Source organism: Acipenser ruthenus, chromosome 34 (genome assembly GCF_902713425.1).
Source record: "Acipenser ruthenus chromosome 34, fAciRut3.2 maternal haplotype, whole genome shotgun sequence".
Taxonomy (NCBI): domain Eukaryota; kingdom Metazoa; phylum Chordata; class Actinopteri; order Acipenseriformes; family Acipenseridae; genus Acipenser; species Acipenser ruthenus.
Genome location: NC_081222.1, coordinates 1857173 through 1882935, shown reverse-complemented (window position 1 = coordinate 1882935; position 25763 = coordinate 1857173). Strand labels below are relative to the sequence as shown.

Sequence of the window (25763 nt, the reverse complement as noted above, 5' to 3'; positions counted from 1 at the left end):
AAATGAGGATTTTTTCCACTTATCTACACACCATACTCCACACTGTTAAGAGGAAAAAAGTTTTTATTGAGAAAAAGATTATATATTAAAAATACAAAACTGAAAGATCTTAATTGGATAAGTCTCCACCCCCCTGAGTTAATACTTGGTGGAAGCACCTTTGGCAGCAATTACAGCTGTGAGTCTGTTGGGATAGGTCTCTACCAACTTTGCACACCTAGATTTGGCAATATTTGACCATTCTTCTTTACAAAACTGTTCAAGCTCTGTCAAGTTCTTGGGGAGCGTTGATGGACAGCAATCTTCAAGTCATGCCACAAATTTTCGATTGGATTTAGGTCGGGGCTCTGACTGGGCCACTCAAGGACATTTACCTTTTTGTTCCTTAGCCACTCCTTTGGGTCGTTGTCATGCTGAAAGGTGAACTTCCGTCCCAGTTTCAGCTTTCTTGCAGAGGGCAGCAGGTTTTCCTCAAGGACTTCTCTGTACTTTGCTCCATTCATTTTACCTTCTATACTGACAAGTGCCCCACAACATAACATGATGATGCGCATATATATATATATATATATATATATATATAATATATAATTTTTTTTTTCAAACATTCCATGTTAATGTTCCAAAATGAGAATCAAGACAGGTATTAAAAAAAACAACATAAGAAGTAAAGAAGTAAATGAACCAATAGTTTAACACTTTACAAAAAATGAACAGAACACCTACAATTTGTAGTTTCAGAAGAAATACAATTTGAGTACAATAGAGAAGAATAAAGGAAAACAAATGGATCCCACGATGCCTGCAGGTTTAAGTAGAAAGGAATAGTATTTTGTTACATCATTAGCTATGTAGTAAATGAGATCCCAAGCAGATTAAAAGATTTAAATTGAAATGAGTGAGTGTAGTTACCATGGCATCAAAAGCCTATAAACACCTCCACTGTTTGTTTTCAAACACACTTTCCCTTGTCAAAGGAGTTTTAAACATACCGAAACACTGGGAAGTTGGCTCTTTTGAGCAAAAACGTTCTCTATATATATATATATATATATATATATATATATATATATATATATATATATATATATATATATATAATATATATATATATATATATGTTTTTGACAGCATGACAACTCTTGTAGTTTAAACATTCAAATCCATGATTTATTCTTACATGATGTAATGGCGTTCTATATATTGTGACATTATATATAGAATTAATACAGATTAAAAAAATATATATATATATATATATATATATATATATATATATATATATATTAATCTGTATTAATTCTAATTAACATTATTTTATATAAACTTTTATTTCTATTATCATCCAATGCTGGCTCAGCCTTGATTTGGCCTCCCCAGCGCATCAGCATGCACGACTTTTGAATGAATTTTGTTTATTTATTTAAATGTTATATATTTATTGGAGTTAATTCGTTCATTCTTTTCTGTTGAGTCCTGCTGGCATAATCGTGTTCAGTCTATTTATCTATTCAAAAGCCCTTCTTCAGCGGTTTATAAAGAACATGAAATTATAAACAGGTTATGAAATTATAAAGCTGTTTAAACAGCTGAAGGGCTTTTCCCCCAAAACGTCCTGCAAATAAAATATATATTTTAAAATCTTTTACAATTTTTATTTACATTAAACAAAAATTCTTTCATGTGCCTTCAATTTTGTACACTGCAGTTACATCACTTCTGGAAAGTTCAAAACGAACGTTTCCTTCGAACAGGAAAATAAATAAAGCTGAATTATATTTTTCATCATCTTCCCTCTCCGCCGTCAGCCACGCCTGGAGACATTTACTGCTGATAAACAGTATTCCCTTTGATCTACAGTACGTCTTTAATATGCATTATTTTCACAGTACATCACGTTCGTGGGCTTTTATCCCTGAAACTGTTCTTTACTGCTCCAGTGACAGCCATTTGAAAGCTCCTGCTTCACGATTTACAGTCTACAGGAAGGGTGGGGGAGTGGGGAGCGAAGATCGTAAACACACGCACATACACATAGTAAACAAGACACATTCTTTAAAAGCCCCGGCCTCTTGCGCAAAATATCCCAGCCATCTGTCCTTTCAAAGTCCTCTTAACTCAGGAGAGCTCCAGGGTTCCATTACGACACTCTGAAGTGTCAATACAATACAGAGGTGCTGCGTCTGATGTTGGCCATTTCAAAGCTTGTTTGAAGATGCTGTAGTAGTTCTCCTCCCTCCACCTTTACAGGGCTAGAGCAAATCAACGCTCCCATATCTTCATGACACAACGCACTGCTGTAATCTGATTCCTTTTTTCAGGCAGGTAACGCATTACATCCTAGTTAATTAAGCAAAGCGGTGGTGCGTGCAGGGAACTCGCTTTAACCTGCAATCAAATCATAAACATCAAGCATATTTTTTTAAGCGCTTCCAATCGGTCGAACAGCTTGTATCTTGTTTGCCCCCCTTCGATAAACAATACGGCAAGGAAAGGGTTAAACATGTCACTGCTAGTTCTAAATCTGTTCTGTAATAGCATGTTGGTTGATTTCTTAGAATTCCAGATTCCTGGAAACAGGCGCTCATATCGCAAAGCAAATACCAGAAATATTGTAAAGTTTATGGATTTGTTTTGACGTAATGCTTAAGGTGTGCCGTGACTTTAAAGTTTCCTGATGTATATCCAGGCGGTAAACATTGCTTGGAACTGACCCACTAAATCAGTAGAAAATAGCAAATTCAATGCATTCGTATACAAAACACAGATCAAGTAATTATTATTATTATTATTATTGCTCAATTCAAGATTAAAACCGTAAAGAAATGATTTTTTTTTTTTTACTGGTACAGTATTTAGAAAGGTCTGATGTTTTTAACTACAGAGCTGGCGTTTTATTTTATTTATTAATTCATGTTTATTTTTTTATAAACTGCAGTTAACGCGCAGTAAAGCAGGGTACAGCACAGCCAAGCTTTTAAATGCAAATGCAAAATGAACATGCAAAGGATATGGCCAATCATTTCTTTCTTGGAAAATGATCGCCCGGTACTCCTCCGGACTCTAACCAAACCCCATTCCCATTTAGAATCCCTCGTTGAGTCCGCTTGTGCTTTTCACACCAGCAGCAGCAGCAGCAGCTTTGCACTTTTCAAAGTCTGGGTCATCTTCTAAACCCCTGTGTGTTTGTGTGTGTGTTTGTGTCTGTGCCCTGTCTGTCTGGGCATCCTCAGCTGAAGCCCCAGCTTCCTCTTTCATGTTCATGCTCTGTCTGCGCACCGCCAGCCTCCAGCATCCCTGAGACTTGGAAGGTTGACAGGCAGCAAAGCCGTGCCTGGTGCTTGGGGCTGGCGCTCGACAACATGGAGATAAAAGCAGGCTGCTCCCCGTCTGATCCTGTCGACAGCTTTGCAAGCTGGCAGCACAGTCTTGACTCAGGGTTGGGGCTCCTCTCAGCTTGAAACACCCCATGGTGTTTCACACTTGCCAAGGTTAAACTATAGGAAACTGTGTTGGCAAGTGCCTTTTTCAGTGAACTGGACTGTATATGTACAGCTATGGCTAAAGGTTTTCCCTATAGAATGAACTCATGTTGCTTCATAAAGTCCAACGAAAGCTGCTGAATAATGTTACGCTAACATATTGAATGACATACCACAGCTTTGTAGTTTCCCATCACAGTTTGTAGTTTGGCACAGAGTCAAGCTGATTATTCAGTATTTGATTTTGATTGTTTTTTTGGTCCAGGTTAAGGGACTGCGTTGGTGAAGCGCCTCTTTTGTCCTGCCAATCATATGGCAAACCACGACGAATTGTGCCAAAGAATTAGGTGTTCCTTCGGCGCTCTGGACCAGCTGTGTCTGCAAGACCCCTCGTTTAACCTGATTTTGAAGATCATGCTTTCATAGGTACATATTTAAGAACTTAAGATGCACTGAAGACAAGACCCCCTCACGCACAGTTGTTGGAACAAGGATGGCCAATGGTTTCAAGAGCAGCTGGCTAGATTAAACAGTATATATTTGTATGGGGTGGTTTTAAAGCGTTTTTAAACTATTTATTCTTTACTCTGTGCTGGAGTCTCGGGGTTGAACTCTGTCTCAGCTGTGACAGCCAGCTCTAAATATTAGTGGGAAGATATACAGCAGATGTTCAAATTAACTCTTTCCAAACTGTTTTGGTCTTCAAAAAGCGGACATCTGCACAGTGTCTCCCAACCTTGGTGCATAATTCCCTGGGGTCTGTTTACTACCGTAGTGATCCGTAGCTTCATGCAAAAAGATTTATACGTTAAAGTACATTGTAACTATGCATAATAACATTGTAATTATGTGCATGTACACATGTGTTTGCTAAGTAACTACTATGTAACTACACAGTCATTAGAGATACCATGTAAAGGGTTACTATTAAAATATATTTTTTTATTGCACTGTACCATTAAGGAACATTAAAAGTGCAACTGGAGTTCTTTCCTGTTAAGTGAAGCATTAAAACCATATTTAGACTTTTATGGAGTGTGGATTTCTTGGCCTCGTTTCGAAGCGCCTTATGTTCAGGCAATAAAAACAGACTGCCACACAGGAATTTGATAGAAAACTAATTTAGTTTAATTTTAGTTTTGAGAGTGGTAGAAACAAAACAAAAAGTATAATGGAAAACTTTTTTCTTTCATGAGGATCTTGCATTGGTTTTTCACATTTTCTTCAAAAGTTGAATAGTTTTTAGAGTACTTTTTAATGCATTGTAAATCACTGAAATCGAATTCTGCAGCCCACCCAAGTGACCTGCATTTCACAGTTCAGACCCGCAAATTGACATTAAAACCTGCAGACCTACGACGGTTTGGTTGATAAAAAAAAAAAAAAAAAAAAAGTTTTTGTCCACTCCATTTATTGATTCATTAATTCAAGTTGCAAATGATATCATTTTAAATTAACCAGTGTTGTTTGTTTTCTTTTTGTTGATTCGAAATGTAGTTTTAATGATTTAGGTCAGATTGGTTTCCTTGGCATCTTTTTGGATACATTTATAAAATCTCTTCTATGGTCATGTTTCAAACCGAATACATTTCAAGCAGTGTTTGTTTCAATCGTTCGCTTCACAGCAGCATTAAGTAATTCTTGGTTGGGAGGATTAGATTACTGTCCGCTGAGACTACATTGATCATAATAAAAATCAGCTTTGACCCCAAACCAAAATGAACCCTACCATGCCTCAAAACCTTCCTCTCTGAGCTTTAATATTAAGATTTCTCTCAGATCAGATGGATGGTTATTGTCGTCTTGCTTTTTTTTTTTGTGACTGTCTATATGTCCTTCAAATTTGACCTTGTGCAAACCTCTCTCCCCACCAATTTGAACACAATCCCTGATGCATTTATCACCCTTAACAATCTTCTTTCACTCGGCAGCCCCCTTCCTTTTTCAGTCCAGTCTGCGTCCCCGGGGGCTCTGATCGGTGTAAATGCATGTGATCAATAAAAAAAAAATGCTTTTCAATATTTCTCTTGACACATTTTCTATCTCAGTCGCTGGAAAATACACAGACATGTTTTCCTTTTTCATACAGTGCAAACGTTTTCCAGGTACTGTGCATTTAACTACTAGGTAAATGCACAGTACTTAGAGACATTTAATATCAAGTGTTACCTTCATTATGAAAGGAAGCATGAAGAGTGTATTAAAGCATTGTAGAAGCACAGTGACTTTAGGGTGTGCGGATTCTTAAAAACAGCAGCTGCTCGAAGCCTATTGGCAACAAGACAGGCAAACCAAGAGACACAAACAATGTCTGACTTTACTGAGGGGTCCCCCAGGAGTAGAATTTAGAACAGACTGTGTTTAAAGAAAAAAAAAAAGAATCTTCGGCAACCAAGAATCTGATTGGTATTGAACCGTTCCGAACTCCCTTAGAAGCACCTGCTATGACATCATCTATTAGGGTATGAGTGAGTCTGCAAGGGGTTTATATCGTTCAGGAAGTGCTGTGGGTCTATTCCGCTGGGATTACTGCCTCTGTGTGTCTCTGCCTGCCCCAGGGATTGACTTGAAAGTGATTTGAAAAAGAAAAAAAAGACACTTGTTCATTTCAATCAACAGCAGATCGAAATTCAATCCATTTCAATCGGGACTCTGTCAGTCAAAGCACCAGAGGGAATTTTGGGCTGGCAGAATTCCACCTCTCCACGCTGATGGTGGACGTTACTCTAAATCAACGTCCAGCCCGAAGAACGCGAGAGGAGGGTTTTAAATCACCGACTTCAGAAAAACAAACTGGAGGTAGCCGAATTGATTTTTAGATGGAAATGATATAAAAACGTGATGCTGCACATGTACAGGTGATCTTAGACTTGTGTGTGGGTTGCAGATTGGATTGTAGACTGCAGGTGGAACCGGCTGCAGCCCCAGTTTGATACTGGGAGCGAGAGATTTACAGACTGGTTTCATTATGGAAATGTGGGTCAAAGCCTACAGTACAGAGCCACGGTCAGTTGTGCTCAAGGAAACGTGAAATGTCCCCCCCCCCCATCCCTCCCGTACTCCCACTCACAGTTTGTATTCTATAAACAAGTCTCACTCGTACACTGCAAAGGCTTCTCCGGTTTAGACAAGAGCAACGTTGTAATAGGACATCATTTACATCTGTGAGTAGATTCTAAAACACGCCGTGAATATACACTTCATTTCTCAAGAGGCAGATTGACATTCAGGAACAAAACAGGCAATATAAGACACAGCATTGTAAAACAATATACATGCTAATTGCTGCCTTTTTTTGCCATTTGCATAATAAATTAATTGGCTTGTTTACACAAAAAGCATTTGGTACAGACGGCAGGGGCTTCAGCTGTGTTGTATTGTATTTGAGCGTGGGACTGTGTAACAGTAGAAGTCTCCAGTCCAGGCTGCAGTGGTAGAATGATGGCTCCCCTGTACTTGGGATTCTAGTCCGGTGCGCATGCTGATGAAGTGAGGTTTTGCAGCTCTGCTCTTTGCCCTGCGTGACAGTGACTGAAGCCTCAATCACGATGCTTTCCCCTCGAGTGTTTCAGCGCGGCTGGGGCTGTGTTAGCGCTTTCTTCTCTCGCAGCACTGCGGCTCGTGCTGTGTGGACTCGACTGATTTATTCAAAACGACTGCCGGTGTCAGTTTTTATTACCCTTTCAGAAAAGTTATGAAAAATCGAATTCGGGAGTACCAGCTAGCAGAACCATTCAAGCCGAGGGAAGTCGAAGCCACTTCGTGGCTTGGAACTTGGTGTCAGGAGACTAAATTGCAGGCCACTGCAGGGCACAGCAGAGACTTGGGGTTTGATACAGAAACCTCAAACTAGGTCTCCCGGTCTCCTGGAACCATGTTTCAAGCCGCTGTTCCTGAAAAAGTGGCTTTGTGTTCCCTCAGCTTAAGAGATCCCAGCAGATAACAAATTGCTGCGAGTGGACAATCTATATACCCACTGCGGTTCAGCGCTTCTGAAACAAATGATCCCGATCTCCAGCTTCCCCTGGGACCAAGTGCAACTGCTTTCCATTCCCTTCACGCGTAGCAATGCGGTGGAGCGGGGTCGCTCCTGCACAGACACTGATAGCCTCCCCTGCAATGGCCATTCGTAAGGCTATGTTCTTTTCGTTGGTGGCTGCAGTAACTCTGAAGCACTATTACAAGGTAATGAAACTGCGTGACTGTTGTAAACGACTCCTCGGGTCCAGCTGGCGTTTTACCAGGCGGTTGATCATTTTGATGTAACGGCTCTTGGATGTTGCTTTGCAAAGTGAGTTCTGGGCATTCGAAGACAAACTTGTTTTTGGACTGTTTACTCAGTTTTTAAACGGCTCATTTTTACAGTATAATTCTTTAAAATTAAAGCGCTAATTCGGAGAAAACAGCTGCCGTGTCGTTTATCGGTGGGTTTTGTTCTCTTAATGTCCCCCCCCCAAAGTGGACTCCTGGTTTGACAAGGTAATGTGGAGTAATTGTACATTTTTATTCCTGTATTTCTTGGTGGGAAGAGGACCCCTGCTCTGACTTGCCAACCCCGGGCAATCAATTACAGCAGAGTGGCTCAGCCCGCACAGCACGGGGCAGACAGGCAGTGGAGGCAGCAAGCAGCGGGAGATGTCAGAGGCTAAAAATGACTTTGCCACTGCGCCACAGCGGTGGGCTGCAGTTCTCAGCTAGGCACTTAACCCTTTCAGCTCCGATGTAGCAGGCTGCGCTGTGCACAAATTGTAAATGACTGCGTTTATTTGTGAAATCACATCACTAGCTACGTTTTGAAGTGTTTTTCCACGTGGCTATGCCTTTTTATAAAAGTTTCCCCATAGTAAAAGCCTAGCTAAGTGTAATAAAGCATAGTGAAGCATGATAAAGTATAGGTAGCAAAGAATAGTGTGGTAAAGCATATTAATAAACATGGCAAGCCAGGGTAAACTATAGTAAATGCACAGTATAACCATGGGAAAAAGTATGGGGGGGGAAAACTGCAAAAACACCGCGGTAAACATTTAGAAGGGTGAAGCGGGTGCCGGCACAGAACGAAACGCTTGAAACGCTACAGCCCAGAATTTTTAATGAGGAATTTCACGCTTCGTTTTCAATTAACATTTAGATGAGAGGGCTAACGGGAGACGCATGGTGTTTGTGTCTGTGGCTGGCACCCCTCCATTTCAGCTTGGAACTACAGGCTGTTGTAATTAAGTTGCCTCTGTTAGACTGCAGGTTACCTGAGCCATATTACACCTTTTTAAATGTAACAGCATCATAACTGAAACTTATCTGTGTGCACCTATAGCATGGGGCAGCAGTGTGGAGTAGTGGTTAGGGCTCTGGACTCTTGACCGGAGGGTCGTGGGTTCAATCCCAGGTGGGGAACACAGCTGCTGTACCCTTGAGTAAAGTACGTTACCTAGATTGCTCCAGTAAAAAACCCAACTGTATAAATGAGTAATTGTATGTCAAAATAATGTGAGATCTTGTAACAATTGCAAGTCTTCCTGGATAAGGGCGTCTGCTAAAAAATAAATAATAATAATAATGGCCAAAAGTTTTGCATCACCTAGGGGAAAAAAAAAAAAAAAAGATTTAGCATCACGTAATCATACTGTCTACCAGAAGCCATAACAGTACAGTATTTCATGTTAGATTTCGAAATGTCAGGTTTTTTTGTTAAGTAAAAACTACAAAGCGGTATGTCATTAATATACGTTAACGTAACATTATTCAGCAGGTTTCATTCGACTTTATGAAGCAAAATGAGTTAATTCTATAGGGTGATGCAAAACACAGCACTACATCTTACTGGGGTCCAACTACATTACGAGACTTCTTTTTTTTCATTTTTAGTTTGACAGCTTGATACATACAGCTGTGCTTTTGCCACAGTCTGTCATTACCTTTGTGAGCTGTTCTGGTACAGGAGTGTAATACATGAGTAATAGCTGTACTGCATGTACGAGGCATGATACATTGAGCCAAAAATAATACACTGCCCTGTGTTTCCCTGCTCCATGAGCTTTTACAGGAGCGTGACGTCTGCTGTGCAGTATGTGTGTTCAGTTATAAAGCTGATTGAACTGGGAATGCAGTGGCAGGTTCGGGGCATGTCCAACCAAGTCTGGAGCTGTGGAACAGAAAACGGGGGTCAGAAATCTAAGAGGACTTTTGATTGCCTTCAGTGAGTTTTTATACCAGTCTGTAGCTATATAGAAACCAAATGATTATTTTTTTTCTGGGATGTACACAAAGGATTTTGATGTTTAACAAAATCATTATTTAATCAGTTTAAAAAAAAAAAAGTTTAATTTTTGTACACTGCAGTTATACCTCCTTTCAAACATCCACGATATATCTGTGTATCTCTGTAGCTATCCATTCATCCATCCATCTATCTATATTCTTGAATATAGGGCTGCAGTTTGGAGTAGTGGTTAGGGCTCTGGACTCTTGACCGGAGGGTTGTGGGTTCAATCCCAGGTGGGGGGCACTGCTGCTGTACCCTTGAGCAAGGTACTTTACCTAGATTGCTCCAGTAAAAACCCAACTGTATAAATGGGTATTTGTATGTAAAAATAATGTGTAAAACATAATGTAATTGTATGTAAAAATAACGTGATATCTTGTAACAATTGTAAGTCGCCCTGGATAAGGGTGTCTGCAAAGAAATAAATAAATAATAATAATAATAATAATAATATGAGCTATGTGAACGTCCATTCATTTGGTGCATGCAGAAAATTCTAAATGAGCTTCCCCTTTAAGAATCTTGCCCACATTTAGGTGTGTGCCGAGGTAAAATCCCATACTAATCCCATAAAAAGTTAATCAGAGTTTACCCCAGTGTTTCAGTTAAACTCACGCCCTCCATTTACATTGCTTTGTGCTTTAATTTTCCTTTTACTGTACTGCAGTCTGCAATGCCGTTATTAACATATCTGGAGGTAATCTTGATAATGGATACTTGAAAACCGAATTAAAATGTTCCATTGTAAAAGCAAAGCAAATTGTAACAAAGCACAGTGAAAGCACATGGTTAATGCATAGTATAACCATCAGGAAAAAAATACCATGCAAAAATGCCGTGGTAAACTTTTATAAGGGCGGGGACACATTTGAAGACAGCCTGACAGGCATACCTAGCCCAAACACGAACAGGCAGCCTAGTCCCCAAGCGAGGGTCTCTGCCCTGGTGTAAATGGAGCAGACCCGCTGGAATGGGTGGATTGTAATTAGCTATAGTCTTGGACAACACACTCGTCTAAAATAAGATTGGGGGAGTCAAGGATTAGTGCTAATCACTCTCTGTGAAACCAGCTGGAAACCTACAGCCCTGTACAAATCCACCTGTGTGTCTCTCCTCGGTGACTGCAGCATTGTCGATTAGGGACTCCGGGGTTCATCGTATTGGTATTTCAGTTCAGTGGAGCTGTAATTCCTCTTTGTGTGTGTGTGGAGGAGCGCTGTGGCTTATAACAAGTGATTGTTGCGGATCTGGAGCGGAGGAGAAGAGACGCTTTTAATCATTTGTCTGCACACCCCTGTCTGCGCGTGAGAGAAGATGGATTTTCTCCCCCTGTTTCTGCTTGCCTGGCATTAGCAATGTTTCGCTGTCTGTCTTCCCCTGATGGGATTTTTGGCCATGCCGTATTGTGGTGATGTCTTCTGCATGTGTCGGATTCCTATTAGAAAATCTGTAAGCATTGAATAGCAGCAGCCCCAGCCGATTATTTCCGGATTATGCTTGATGAACAATGCAATCATATTTCTAATGCCAATCTGTCCCTTTCTTACATGGCAAGGCCCGTGAGGTGTTACTTGTTTTGTATTGTCGATACACACGGAATGCATTGAAAGTGAATGACAAGGACATGCTGAGCCGATTCTAAGTAACTTTGCCTTCATTATTTTTGGTACATTCTAATCTGTTCGGAAGCGACTGTGGTGATGCACAGCGTAGCTGACATGTGTCCGCACCTATTAGAGGGGGGTGCAGCTGCAAAGCAGTCAGACTGACCGAGCAGCGCCCATCGCAGCTCTTCAGGAACTCCAGACTGCTCTTGAGGGCCTCGCATGTCAAGGCTGAACTCTGCCTGTCTTTTAGGAGGTTTATCAGACCAGGAAAAGACATGTGCAACACAGCTATGGTCAAACGTTTTGCATCACCCTCTAGAATTAACTCGTTTTGCTTCATGAAATCGAGTGAAACCTGCAAAATGATGTTACGTTAACATATTGAATGACACACCGCTTTGTAGTTTTCCCCCATAAACTGACAAAAATTGAAAAGATGTGATGTTTCGAAATCGAACATGAAATACTGTACTGCTATTACGACTTTCTTCCGGTAGACTTTTGCGATATTAATTTGTGCTTTCTTTGATTACATGATGTTAAATAAAAGATCTAAACTATGTTGATATAGTTTCTTTTTATTAAGTGAATGTCTCAATGCTTTAAAATTCTAGGTGATGCAAAACTGCACAGTGAAAGCTCTCTATGAAGGCCAGGCAGGAGACCAATAAAATGTGACCTTAATATTGAAGGAGAATTAGCATTGAACAGATATGGGGTCCAGTCCTGGTTTCACAACATGCATGGTGAATATGTGGACCTGATTCAACATGCCAGCATGTACGAACGAAATTCATCCATACTGTAGGGATGGGCCCTTCTGGTCTCCTTGGGTTATCCGACGCCAATAAAATCATTCCTGTAATTGATTTTTTTTTTTTGGTGCCCCCCCCCCCCCCCCCCCAAGGTATTGTCAGTTATTGATTTCCTCTTTCTGTCTTTCTTATAGATAAATATATAGGTTTGAAAGGAGGTGTAACCGCAGTGCAACAAAATATTATTATTATTTTTTTTTGCATGTACACAAAAGGTTTAAATGATTAAAAAAATATTTTATTTCAGGACGTTTCGGACCAAAGTCCTTCTTCAGCTGTGTGGAAAGAAAATTAAACACAGTGCAGTAAACTTTTTTTCAAGAATTCTGTGGATGATGAGGTCATGATTATGTCAGAACAGAATGTTCATTCCCAGAGGTTCCAAAGCTTCCAAAGAGATTCCTAGCTTGCTGATAAACTCGCGGTCCCTTTTAGTTTCCAAGCCGCATGTGTTCCACAGCACTGACTGATCCCACAGACGGTAATGTATATGTATATATAGATCACCGTCTGTTGGCACAGGAAAGCTATTACACATTCAAGCAAGAGACAGGGCTGTACAGTAAACTCATTTTTTACTATTACAGTCCGGTCGAGCCCCACTGAAGTTTGTAAGTTTGAATGGACTGGCTGCAATTCTGTGCATCTGACGGCTGCAGTGCCATTTTAAACCAGCCTTGGTTCACGTGTAATTGCATTGCTGTTAATGGAAGCCAGACCTAATGAAACCAGACAGCCTGTATAATTAAAATGGAATAATGGGTTTTTAAAGCAAGAGTGGTGGGGGAGTTAATAGAATCAGGTGTCTTAGTTTCTTACTAAACATCTATTAGCAGTCCTTTCAGTGAATTAATGCCTGTGAAGTTGGGAGAGGTAAAAGTATCGATCGGAGTCTGCTGTTGACTTCCTGACACTAACACAATTATTTCTGGTTTACAGACAAAGGGGGTTTATTTTTCACCAGAGACACTAACAGATTGCTTTTCTGACATGGCAAGAGAGTTTATTGACTTATCAAAAAAAAAAAAAAAAAACTACACACACAAATAAGAACAAAAGCCATTTGGGAAAGAATGAAAGAAAGCACCAAGACAAATCTGCCTTACTGTCCAGATACCCAGTCCTTCTGGCAAATACTGTTCTGTGCTGTGTCATTAGGGATGGGGATTGAGTGCTCTAGTATTGAATTATTATTATTATTATTATTATTATTATTATTTATTTATTAGCAGACGCCCTTATCCAGGGCGACTTACAATTGTTACAAGATATCACATTATTTCACATTATACAGATATCACATTATTTTTACATACAATTACCCATTTATACAGTTGGGTTTTTACTGGAGCAATCTAGGTAAAGTACCTTGCTCAAGGGTACAACAGCAGTGTCCCCCACTGGGGATTGAACCCACAACCCTCTGGTCAAGAGTCCAGAGCCCTAACCACTACTCCACACTGCTGCCCATGACAGTATGAATGACAGTACTAGCCTGCAGGTACAGCTTTAATAATGTAGCTACATGCAGAATATCAGCTATACGTGGTGATCTGATTCAAGCATTCAAAATCCTAAAAGGTATAGACAATGTCGACCCAGGGGACTTTTTTGACCTGAAAAAAGAAACAAGGACCGGGGGTCACAAATGGAGATTAGATAAAGGGGCATTCAGAACAGAAAATAGGAGGCACTTTTTTTACACAGAGAATTGTGAGGGTCTGGAACCAACTCCCCAGTAATGTTGTTGAAGCTGACACCCTGGGATCCTTCAAGAAGCTGCTTGATGAGATTCTGGGATCAATAAGCTACTAACAACCAAAAGAGCAAGATGGGCTGATTGGCCTCCTCTTGTTTGTAAACTTTCTTATGTTCTTTTTATGTTTGTCTAAATGACATAGGGTCTGATTTGATCAACCTACTGTATACCACTACTCACTCGGTAGAAAAACGATGTCTGCTCAACCAGCATTAAAACCTAAACCATACATTTCACTGGAGAACACGCTCCAGCACAGAACTTACTGCATACACCTGCTTACACCGGGGCAGCAGTGTGAAATAGTGGTTAGGGCTCTGGACTCTGGAATTTTTAATGAGGAATTTCACGCTTCGTTTTCAATTAACATTTAGATGAGAGGGCTAACGGGAGACGCATGGTGTTTGTGTCTGTGGCTGGCACCCCTCCATTTCAGCTTGGAACCACAGGCTGTTGTAATTAAGATGCCACAGTTAGACTGCAGGTTACCTGAGCCATATTACAGCTTTTTAAATGTAACAGCATCATAACTGAAGCTTATCTGTGTGCACCTATAGCATGGGGCAGCAGTGTGGAGTAGTGGTTAGGGTTCTGGACTCTTGATCGGAGGGTCGTGGGTTCAATCCCAGGTGGGGGACACTGCTGCTGTACCCTTGAGCAAGGTACTTTACCTAGATTGCTCCAGTAAAAACCCAACTGTATAAATGGTAATTGTATGTAAAAATAATGTGTAAAAAAATAATGTGATATCCTGGATAAGGGTGTCTGCTAATAAATAAATAAATAATAATAATAATAATAATAATAATAATAATATAGCGATGCACATTATGACCCTGCAATCCCCTGTAACAGCCGAATACTCTGTTCTTTCTCTCTCTTTCTCTGACAGAGGAGTAAGGACATCCTGGACCCTGGCTGCTACAGTCGCTCGTACACCTCGGGCAGCACGCTGGGGGCAGACCTGAGGAGGGGAAGGCGCAAGCTGTCTGGGAGCCTGCAGGTGCCATCCTGCAGACCACGGGACAGGGCCCGCTCCCCCGAAATCCTGGACAGCGTCCCCAGACCCACCACCCTGTCGCTCTGCATCCCGCCGCGTATCGCCATCACTCACGCTGATCCAGACAGGTAGGGCATGGTGCGAGCTCTCGGAAGGAGAGTGAGGCGGGGGTGTTGTTCAGGGAATTGTCCCAGGTGAGAAGTATGGCTGTTTACTGCACCCAGTAGAGACTTTTATAAGAATATACAGTAAGGACATTCGGTCCCGTCAATGCTCATATGGTTGCTAGTAGCTGATTGAAGTTGGTCTTTAAGGATCCCAGTGATTCAGCAACCAAAACATGACTAGGTAATCCGTCCCTGTACAGCTATGGCCAAAAGTTTTGCATCACCTAGAATTTTAGGATTGAGACACAATTAAATAAACTATATTAACATCATTTTGATCTTTTATTTAACATCATGTCATCAAAGAAACTACAAAATGATATCGCGAAGGTTTACCGGAAACCATAATAGTGGTAGAGTATTTCAAAATGATTTCGAAAATGTCACATTTTTCATTGACAGTTTTTCATTAAGGGTATGGAAAACTACAAAGCGCTATGTAATTCAAAATGTTAACGTAACATTATTCAGCAGGTTTCATTCGACTTTATGAAGCTAAATGAGTTAATTCTACAGGGGGATGCAAAACCTTTGGCCAGAGCTGTATGGCCCACAAAGCATTAGGTTTAAAATGCATTGAAGTCAATGGGAAACTCTCCCTAAGGTACAGTATCTATAGAATATGGGAAATAAATGTACAGAAATCCATTGACAGAAAATATTGTGAAAGTCACTTTATACCTAGGAGGTAAAATGCAGTGAAGACCAGGGTCTTAATGCTGTTAGGTCTGCACCTAATAAAAATGAGACTACTGTCTTGCTAACAGAAATTCTTGTCAGCTGTGAGTTCTAAATCATGCATCCTGTACCAAAAATACAGCAGTTGATCTCTGTGTGCAGCGTTTACCACGCCTGTGGAAAGTTTGATTGATTGTCGATTTATCGGCACTGCTGTTTATTTCTTTTTTTTGAACCCTTCCCCATTGTGTCTGAGAGCTTTTACCTTGCACTTAATACATGTGTCGATATTTTGAGGATTTGTGTTGTATCTTCAAAAGCATTGCAGTAAATAGCGTTGTACTTTGACTATATCAAATTTAAATATATATTTTTAAAAAAACACATTAAAACATGACCTTTTTCATGCAAGGTTTTACGGTTTTCATTATTAAATATCTAGTCACACCTTTGAGGTAAATTGCATTTGTAGTTAAACAAAGGCTTGCTGTCTTTATTTATTTTATTTTTTTTGGGGGGGGGGGGGGGGTGGGATTTATCGACACGTTTACAACTCCTAACCTGCTGTTACTGAACTGGTTGCTTAAAAATTATATAAAGTATCAAAGGGTGCATTGATTTACAGTAGCTGAGATAAAATCCTCTTCCAGATTGTTCAGCATATTCTGTAACACTTGATCGAACACACTTTAGCAGCCCCCCCTGCAGCCGAAACATTGGTGAAAATTGAGGAGGCTGTGACAAGATTGTGTGTCAATACTAATGCCATTCCGATGTCTGGCACAACTATGACTCAGTATTGGTGGGTGGGTGGGTTGTGAGTGTAGCTTGAAGAAACTTGTATTGCAATAGCAAAAACTTGCTTGAGTGGTTGTGTGGGAAACGGAACATATTTGATTATTCCGAGGGACACAAACCATTGTCCTTTAGTGCCATTCCATTGAGATAAAGTGTGTTTGTTAAACCAATGAGTCAGTCAATATCAGGGTAATGGAAAGCCCAAGATGTTTTGCTTGAGGGTTTGTAATAGCTTTCAGATCCAAGGTACAGGAGATTGTGTGTGTATGAGGAGAGAGAGAGAGGGGGGGGGAGAGAGGGGGGGAGAGAGGGGGGGAGAGAGAGGGGGAGGGGGAGGGGGAGGGGGGGGAGGGGATGGGGAGGGGGAGGGGGGGGGGAGAGAGGGGGAGAGAGGGGGGGAGGGGGAGGGGGGGGAGGGGATGGGGAGGGGGAGGGGGGGGGGGAGAGAGGGGGAGAGAGGGGGGAGGGGGAGAGAGAGAGGGGGGAGGGGGGAGACAGAGGGGGGGAGAGAGAGAGGGGGAGGGGGGAGGGGGAGAGAGAGAGGGGGGAGAGAGGGGGGGAGGGGGAGGGATGGAGAGAGAGGGGGGGAGGGGGGGAGAGAGAGGGGGGAGGGGGGAGGGGGAGACAGAGGGGGGGAGAGAGAGGGGGGGGGAGAGAGAGGGAGAGGGGGGAGAGAGGGGGGGAGAGAGGGGGAGAGGGGGGAGAGAGGGGGGGGGAGAGAGGAGGGAGAGGTGGGAGAGGGGGGAGAGGGGGGATAGGGAGAGGGGGGGAGGGGGAGAGAGGGGGGAGAGGGAGAGGGGGGGGAGAGAGAGAGAGAGAGAGAGAGGTAGAGGGAGAGGGGGGGATCATTCAAAAACAGCTCTCTATCCAAGGAGAATCAGGATCCAACAGGATTCACATCAATCACTCGAAATACTTCATAAAGAAGAAAAGCAATTGATAATTCAAGGAATTGATAAAGCAGGGTACATTTGCCCTTGTGTAGAAAAGATGTATGTTCTGGAACAACATTGATAGTGTTTAGATATTGTTAAGAAAACGCAGAGCGCAGAGTTCACAAACACACACACACACACAGTTAGGTAAGATATATAAGACAGACAGTCATTAACGTGAGGGAGACAAGTTACCTGAATCCTCACCTGATGACAGACCATACCTGAGCTTTCTCCCAGAACATTAGGTAACCGTTATCTGACTTCTGTTTGTAACTAGGTGCTGTATGTTTAAGCTACATGTGTGTAACTTTTGAATATTAAAATCAACATAGCAATTGGTATCGTGTGCACTGATCTGCAGACATCCGATTCGTCGCCTTGCAATTTATTTATTTGTTTATTTTTACAAGACGATGGAAGTGGGTGACCTTTAAAAAAAGCAGGGAAGGAAGGAACATCAATAAACTTCTATATATAAACTTTGGCAGATCGATTAATTGATTGATTACGGATTGACAGGGGACCCTTGTCCTGACTCAGGAAACACGCATAGCTTAATTTCGAGCAAAAAAATCGGAAGAAATGAAATAGTGAAAACACAAACTCGTCTTTCTTGCTCTGTAAGCAACACTCCTGAGTGCTTAATCATACATGGAAAAAATTTAGGGGCACTCCAGTGATTTGTGTGCCATTAAAGGTTACTCAGGTGCATTCATGATGACTGCAATAGTAATCCCTGTTACACTAGAATTACACAACGCAGATAGAAATTGCTGCTGGGGCATGTTTCTGTTTGCATTAGTTATGCATGCGTTTGATTACAGGTCGTGCTTACCTATGTTTCGTCGCATGCTGGTATGGATTTTTATATTGCATGCTTTGCACGTGAGCCTTTCGTTTTATGTTGAAAGATTCCTACTGGCTGCACTCTAGTACGGCAGCAGAGATGTGCTATGTGTGTGTGTTCAACAGTAACTTGTGAGATTTATATAGAACAGCGGTTGGCCCTTGAGCTCCATTTCAGTCCTTGTTCCAGTTGGGTCTTAAATTCGTTAATTGACCCTTAACGGGTTTAATGAACTCTTTTATGGCTGCTTGAACGACCCGGAGTGAACTGGAATGAACCTCAACGTGGATGTGTAACATCAATGAAGTTTGAATGTTGGCAACTAAAGGGCCTATCCCGTCAGTGTCTCCCTAGAGAGATTTGGGAATTCAATGAATATTGGATGCCTAACGGGCAAAGTTCTGTGATGCCATTACTCCTTCTGCTCCCTGTCTGTGACATGAGATGAGGTTAAAAGCTCTATACCAGGGCTGGCCAACCCTGGTATAGAGCCACAATCCTGCAGTTTTTCCGGGGATCATTAATGGCTAAAGACCTGGAAAAAAAAAACAGTTAGTGTCGACCAAGTAAGAAAATAAAGTAATTGAGAACTCGGGTGGAACGAAAACCAGAAAACCCTGCGGCTCTCCAGGACCAGGGTTGGCCACCCCTGCTCTGTAAATGCAGGCAAGCCCGTCTCTTTTGCATTGCGGTTAAGGCGCTCGCTAGCGGTTTTCAGGGTCGCCGGTTCGCGTCCAGCCTCCATCCTGTTACGGACGCATCCTGACGATCTCCTAAATGCTGTACAAGCAGCATCCGCAGGACTGAAGAATCCTACTGTTTGCATACAGCATGTCTCCTGCATACAGGTGGCTCTTACTGTTGCTATCAGCCTGCCCGGGGGTTTCAGCACCTGAAAGCTAATCCTGAGGTTTCCTAGGGATACGTGGATGCATTAGACACCAGAACAGCAATAAATGCAAAGGGTTTAGTGAACTTAATGGCAGGCTAATGAGTTATGAAAACAGCTCACTCACGAGCTGGCCATTATGTATATATTTTATTCACCACAGCATCTGGCTTTATTATCATACATTAGCTCACACAGAGCTGTTAAATCCCATTTATTTTCTTAAACTCGGCTCCCCTTTTGAAACGCAGCACCATTGAGGTTTTTTGTGGTCAGATCCCATCAAACATGCTGTAATGTCATGCTTCTCCTAATAGCAGACTCTCCGAGTAAAGAAACCTTTACTCAATTAATAGGAAGCTTGATAGCTTGTAATGTTTTAGAATGATGCTGTACCACTAATGCAGTAATACTAAAAATTACAAAAAATAAAAATAAAGGACAAAAAGAAAATGCAGTTGTAATTGTAAAATACTAACGATAAAAAAAGTTATTTTTTTTGTAAAAATACGTTTTTAATCTTGATTTATAAAAACAGGAAGAGTCCCAGCTTCCCTGACAGATGTAAGGCAGAGCATCCCATAATTTAGAAGCATTGCAAGCTTTTAGCTTCCCAGAAAGGTGTGCTGGAAACTCGGCTTCCATTGTTACAGCCTGTCCCATTTCTAAGACAAACAAGAGCAGCAAAGTGTGTGAGGACAGATACTTCAAAGTTCACTGATCACCATGTGCATGTGTGTGCGTGTGTGAGGGTCTCCCAATGGTTGCCTGGCAACATGACTTTGACAGTTATAACCTGTACACATGCTTGGGTTGGCAACCCTAGAGAGCTTTAGCTACGGGCCAGTTAGAAGTACTGTAATTCTTTAAAATCTACTGGCTGCTGGTTTTAGCATTACATCTGTATTATAGAGTTTAGTTACTTTGCAGTGCTCTTGTAATAGAGTGGTGAGGGTATGGAATGGGCTACCTAGTAATGTTGAGGCAGAATCACTGGGATCCTTTAAGACCCAACTTGACAAAGTGGTTCTGAGATCAATCAGCTACTAGGAACCAGACGAGCTTAGATAGGCCTCCTCTCGTTCGTATATTTTCTTATGTTCTTACCTTATATAAACAGCAATGTGTCCCTGTGTCATTGCTGTTTATATATTAACTTCATAGCAGAGCATGGACACTGTGTGTGTGTGTGGCGGGGATCAGATATATGATATCCATGCACAACTAGAAAAGCTTGTTGAAAACTGATAAGTAGTTCAATTTTATCTTGAATATGCAAAAAACTAAATTGTTCAAGCCACAAAAAGGAGACAGTTAGTTAAATGCTTTTCTCATATTCCTCCATTCTTCTGGAGCACCCTCTGAGTTTAAACAGTAATGTGAACCGGTAAATGTTAATACATGCAGCACATGTCATGTTTCTTTCCCCATTTCAGCGCTAATTAGTTGGCAGAGAATCGGGATGCTGAGTTAAGGTCATTGTTGGTCCCTCTGTAATCAGTTATTTATGAGTTTTTACCGTCTAAAAATAACGCTTGAGTTTCTCATGCTTGGTTGTCATTTGCAGATTCTGCTTATTTAAATTGCTTTACAAACAAAAAAAAAAAACACACACACGACAATAGGAAACCGTTGCCTTTGAAAGCCTGGAGGGGTATTAACTCACGCTGTTTCTGCGGTTTTATGTTTAGCATGCTCACATCAGCTTGCAGGCAGCAACAGGAATCACACACTTGAAAGATCGCCTGGTAATTAAAAAAAACTTTGCAACAGCTGAAGATCGCATTAAGCCGCTGTATTTCTTGGGAGCAACACCTAAACGAAATGACGGGACACGCTGGGTTTGCATGAGACGTTTACACCTGACGTGTGCCGGGCACTGGTAGTCAGAACCGACCTGACTGGGTCATCCCATTCCCAGCCACTGTGTTTTAATGAAACCGTTGCTGTTGAGACAGAAGCGGCAGAAATTTCAATCTCATAATTCTGTGATAAATGGTTGAAACACTTTACAGCAATCCCCACTGGGTTAGTGCTGCTTGTTTGTGTTTCTTAAACTGAATAATGTAAACCAGGCATTATCAGTGTGATACAACCATTACAGACGTTTACTAAGTTTGCATGGAAATTCTGCAGTGTTTGCTTGCTTTTGCCTTGGTTACAGTGTAGCATTCATGACAGTTTGCCCTGGTTATTTTTTTTAATAAGCTTTACCGTACATACCTCTGTTGGTTTAAGCATTTACTATGCTTTATTACTGTTTGCTACACTTTTACTTCATTATTATTTTCTTAGCAGACGCCCTTATCCAGGGCGACTTACAATTGTTACAAGATATCACATTATTTTTACATACAATTACATTATTTTTTACACATTATTTTTTACATACAATTACCCATTTATACAGTTGGGATTTTACTGGAGCAATCTAGGTAAAGTACCTTGCTCAAGGGTACAGCAGCAGTGTCCCCCACCTGGGATTGAACCCACGACCCTCCGGTCAGGATTCCAGAGCCCTAACCACTACTCCACGCTGCTGCCCTATGGGAAACAGATTACAATCTGAAGAGGGTACGCCTCCCAACATGTACAATTCACAGAAAATAAATGATGTTTAGATCTAAATGAAGCCTCTGAAGTCGGGGGAAATGCAGTCATTCCCTCAGACCCCATCTGCAGAAATCTGGAACAGTGCGGTTCCCCCAGTTTGATTTCAACAAACGCAAGACAGATTGAGAAGAGGAAAGAAACCTCAGCACTGTTGTATAATCAGGAGTGTACACACGCAAGTCAGTTGCCTTTGTCGAAATGCTTTCTAGTTGGATCTGTTTGCTGTTTGTCCCGTTTCGGCTTGCTGTGTCTGCTTCCAGACAGAAACGAATGTGTATCCGTTGGAAATCTGAAGCGATTTGCCGTTCCGAGTCAAGCGTGACCATCTCAACCCAACGCACGCACTTTCACTGGAGCGTAAAAATCGCTCGTCTCTCCGAAACCCTCAAAGAGGGAGGAATGCATTGGCATGCATCCCAAACAGCATGTCTGAAGGGACTGGAAGATTATATTTAAGTTGGAGTGCAAACCAACGCTTTGAAATCCGTCCTATCACAGTACCTTCAACGTTATGTATAGTGTTGAGGATCTTTTAGGTTCTTTAGTTGTTTTTTACATCAATTCAGGATGTGTTAATATTTAAGATCTACAGTTAAACCACTGCACCCTGTTGCCTTTGCTGTAGGTCACATGATCTGATTGCAACTAGACCATTGGTGGTGTAGGTTGGAATTACGACACATGACTAGGTACCAGGAAGTAACTTCATCAAAAGTGTTGTCCTTGAAACACTATGTATAGACCAGTGGTCTCCAATCCTACTCCTGGAGGGCCCCTCTTGGTTTTTGTTCCAACGGTACCCTAATTTACTTAATTGGACCAATGAAGTGCTTATTAGAATTTAGACCCCTGGTATAGAGCATTGTCTTATAAAGCGAGGTAGTTTTGCTTCAACTAAAGCGATCTATTTCTAACATTGCAATTAATCATTTTTGGTGACAAGGCTGGAATAATTGCTTACAGATGCAGTGTTTTTTTTTCAGATGCTGATTTAATTAGGCAGGTCAGTAGAAAATAACCTGCAGTCTATTGTTTTGCTTCCTGCAGAGTGTGATATTTCCCAGGATTGCCCTATGACAGCGCAGCAAGCCTGCACTGGATGGGGAGAGCTTTAGGGAACCGTTCATATTTGAATTAAAATCCAAACGTCTATTGTTCTGCATAAACTATTTAGCCATAGTTCTCCAGCTTGCAGTTTTGCCTTGCTTTACGAGAATTACTTTGCCTTCCTATTAGAATTAAGAATATTTCTAATCATTTTTACATTTTAGTGTATTTAAATCAGGGCTTTCCAATATTTAGACCCAAAATGGATTGAGGTGAGATATAACTCCTTTCCTTTGCCGATCACTGGATGTATAGTTTATCGAATGACGAAGATACTAGCTATTCGATGGAGGATTTGATCTGGTGTTGGAAGCACGTAATTTGACGTGATTTGATCTAAGGTTAAAGTGAGTTCCAGAACCACTGCTTTGCTTCATTTATGCCATAAAATTGGGCATTAATTAGACAACAGACCCTCCGAGGATCTTGTTGTCAGATGGCTCAGGTTTAAAACCAGCGAACCACGCTCTTGTCTCTCCCTCGACCAGCTCACTGAGTCGCTTCAGCGAGGAACAAAACAATAACTTCAGCTTGATTTACACTTCCTGACCTCTCAAACGACTTCTGCAGTTACCCCGCAGTCACTAGACCTGACCCCTGCCACAGCTAAAGCATTATGGGCCTATTGTGGAATAGCATTCCCAACTCACTTCCAGCACTGGCCCCCAACGAGTCAATGACAGCTAACAATACAGTACCTTCAGTCGGCTGCCTGGGCATCGGCTGCCTTCACAGTTATTTCTGCCTTAATTGTTTGGGATACCTTCTTGTTTGGAAGATTAATGGACTCTGGGTCTTAAGGGAAGGCTCTGGGGGACAATGCGCCTCCGATTCATCCCGAGTGCCTCTGCCCTTGCCAACCTCTGCTCTCTCCTGTTACACAGAGAGGCCACGCTTCAGCGCCCTGATTTAAATCAACACTGTAGCTCCCGGCAACTATAGGGGGTTTGGACCAAAAAATTAAAAAAAAATAAATAAATACCTGCGATTTATATATACCGCTAATATTTACCTTTGTGTAAACAGGCTGTTCACTGCAGCACTATTCTGCTGGCAACTGTGGCCAAAAGTTTTGTATCACCCTATAGAATGAGCAGATTTTGCTTCGTAATGTCGAATGAAACCTGATGAATGATGTTATGTAATGGCTGTGCGTGCGTGCGTGCGTGCGTGCGTGCGTGTGCGCGCGCGCGCGGGTGGTTTTCATGGTACCTGTTTAGATCAGGTCAGAATTGCTGCAAGGCATCCAAAGATCTTTTTTTTTTCCTTGCATGCTCCAGGAATCTAACCCCTGCATGCCAGATGTAATCAGCTTCAAGCAAAACGATGCATTTGCACAACTTAGCATGATTTTCAGCCCCTTTGAGGCTGCATGCAGTTTACAGCAACGATTCTGCCATTGAATTCTAAATGCCATTAAAATAGATTGAGGTCCGTGAGTTTTAGGGCGCAGTTATTAATGTCAGCTTAATGCCACTGTGTCACTGTTAAAGGTTTATGTTGTGTGAACAATAAAGCCTGTTAGGTGGAGACAGGACACTCGCCTGGTGTTCTCTCTGCCTCGCTTCTCCCACGCAACTCCACTGCTCCGCTCACTCCACTGGCTCCCGATCACCGCTCGCATCCAGCTCAAGACTCTTGTACTCACCTACAGATGCCTTGACCAGACTGCACCCAGCTACCTCCAGACCCTCATCTCTCCCTACACAGCCACTTGACCTCTCTGCTCCTCCTGCACTAGAAGACTGGCCCTGCCTCCAGAGCCCGCTCCTTCTCCACCCTCACCCCGCAGTGGTGGAATGACCTTCCTACAGATGTCAGGACAGCCCAGTCTCTGACCACTTTCTGGCGCCTCCTCAAGACTCACCTCTTCAGACAGCACCTGTAGAACTCCTCTTTTCCCTCTGGTCACTATCACTCTTCCTTAAATGCGCTTTACTTGCTCTTATTTGCCCCCAGTTTTACTGCATTTAATCCTGTACTTTAGAGTACTGTCACAAGTGTTATTTAATCTGTAGTATTTTGTATTGAATTATATCCTGATGTAACTATCACTGACATCTGCTCTGTTATTGAATCGTGTTTTGTCATACTTGTACTTGCTAGAACTGAAGTCATTGTATTTTATCTTGCTCTTAATTGTATTAATACTTGTACTGTGATTCTTGAAATGTAAGTCGCTCCCTGGATAAGGGCGTCTGCTAAGAAATAAATAATAATAATAAAAAATAATAATGAACTTCCTCCCCTGCTCAGTGTGGCCACTGCTCTCCCTGAGGCTAGGATTCTTTATCTTGGGTAACGTTCTAGAATCTCAATGCCTATTGCCTATATGTATTCCAACACAGTGTAGCAGGATTGCGACAGTAGAGGCGTATAGACTCATTGTAATGTGCCTGCAATGTGGCTGAATGATCACGTCTGTGCCTGGTGAATTTATATCAGCTGTGTACTTGTACAGGCTAATGCATTCAGGCAACTGGCTGAAAAGGCATTATCTTACCCACGAACGATCTTGACACTAATATCCTAAAATCCCCCTTTTTTGAAAGATATTTATGCTTGAAAGAGAATTCTAGAAGAAGGTCTAATTGGAGTTAGAGCGCATGAACTAATTCGTGTGAAATGTGAATCTGCTCCGATGATGTTGCCTTGATGGAAGTTGATGTGTACTGGTCAGGGCTGGTGGTTTGCTGGTCATGCTGGTTCAAGAGACCTAACCCTTTGCTGCCCAGTGTCCAATATATTTGTCATTGAGAAAATAGGAATTAAATAGGTATGGGAATATACCCAGGGCAGTAAAA

At 41.7% G+C, this 25763-nt stretch overlaps 1 protein-coding gene across 2 annotated transcripts in view; it reads left to right on the top strand.

Annotated features, from left to right (window-relative positions):
- Positions 1–25763, top strand: part of LOC117962939 (cAMP-specific 3',5'-cyclic phosphodiesterase 4B-like) — a 210836-nt gene that overhangs the window by 25869 nt on the left and 159204 nt on the right. For both annotated transcript variants that reach the window (XM_059006986.1, XM_059006985.1), the window contains one exon: positions 14815–15050. In XM_059006986.1, the coding sequence (XP_058862969.1) occupies positions 14815–15050 (236 nt within the window). The remainder of the gene's footprint in view (positions 1–14814; positions 15051–25763) is intronic.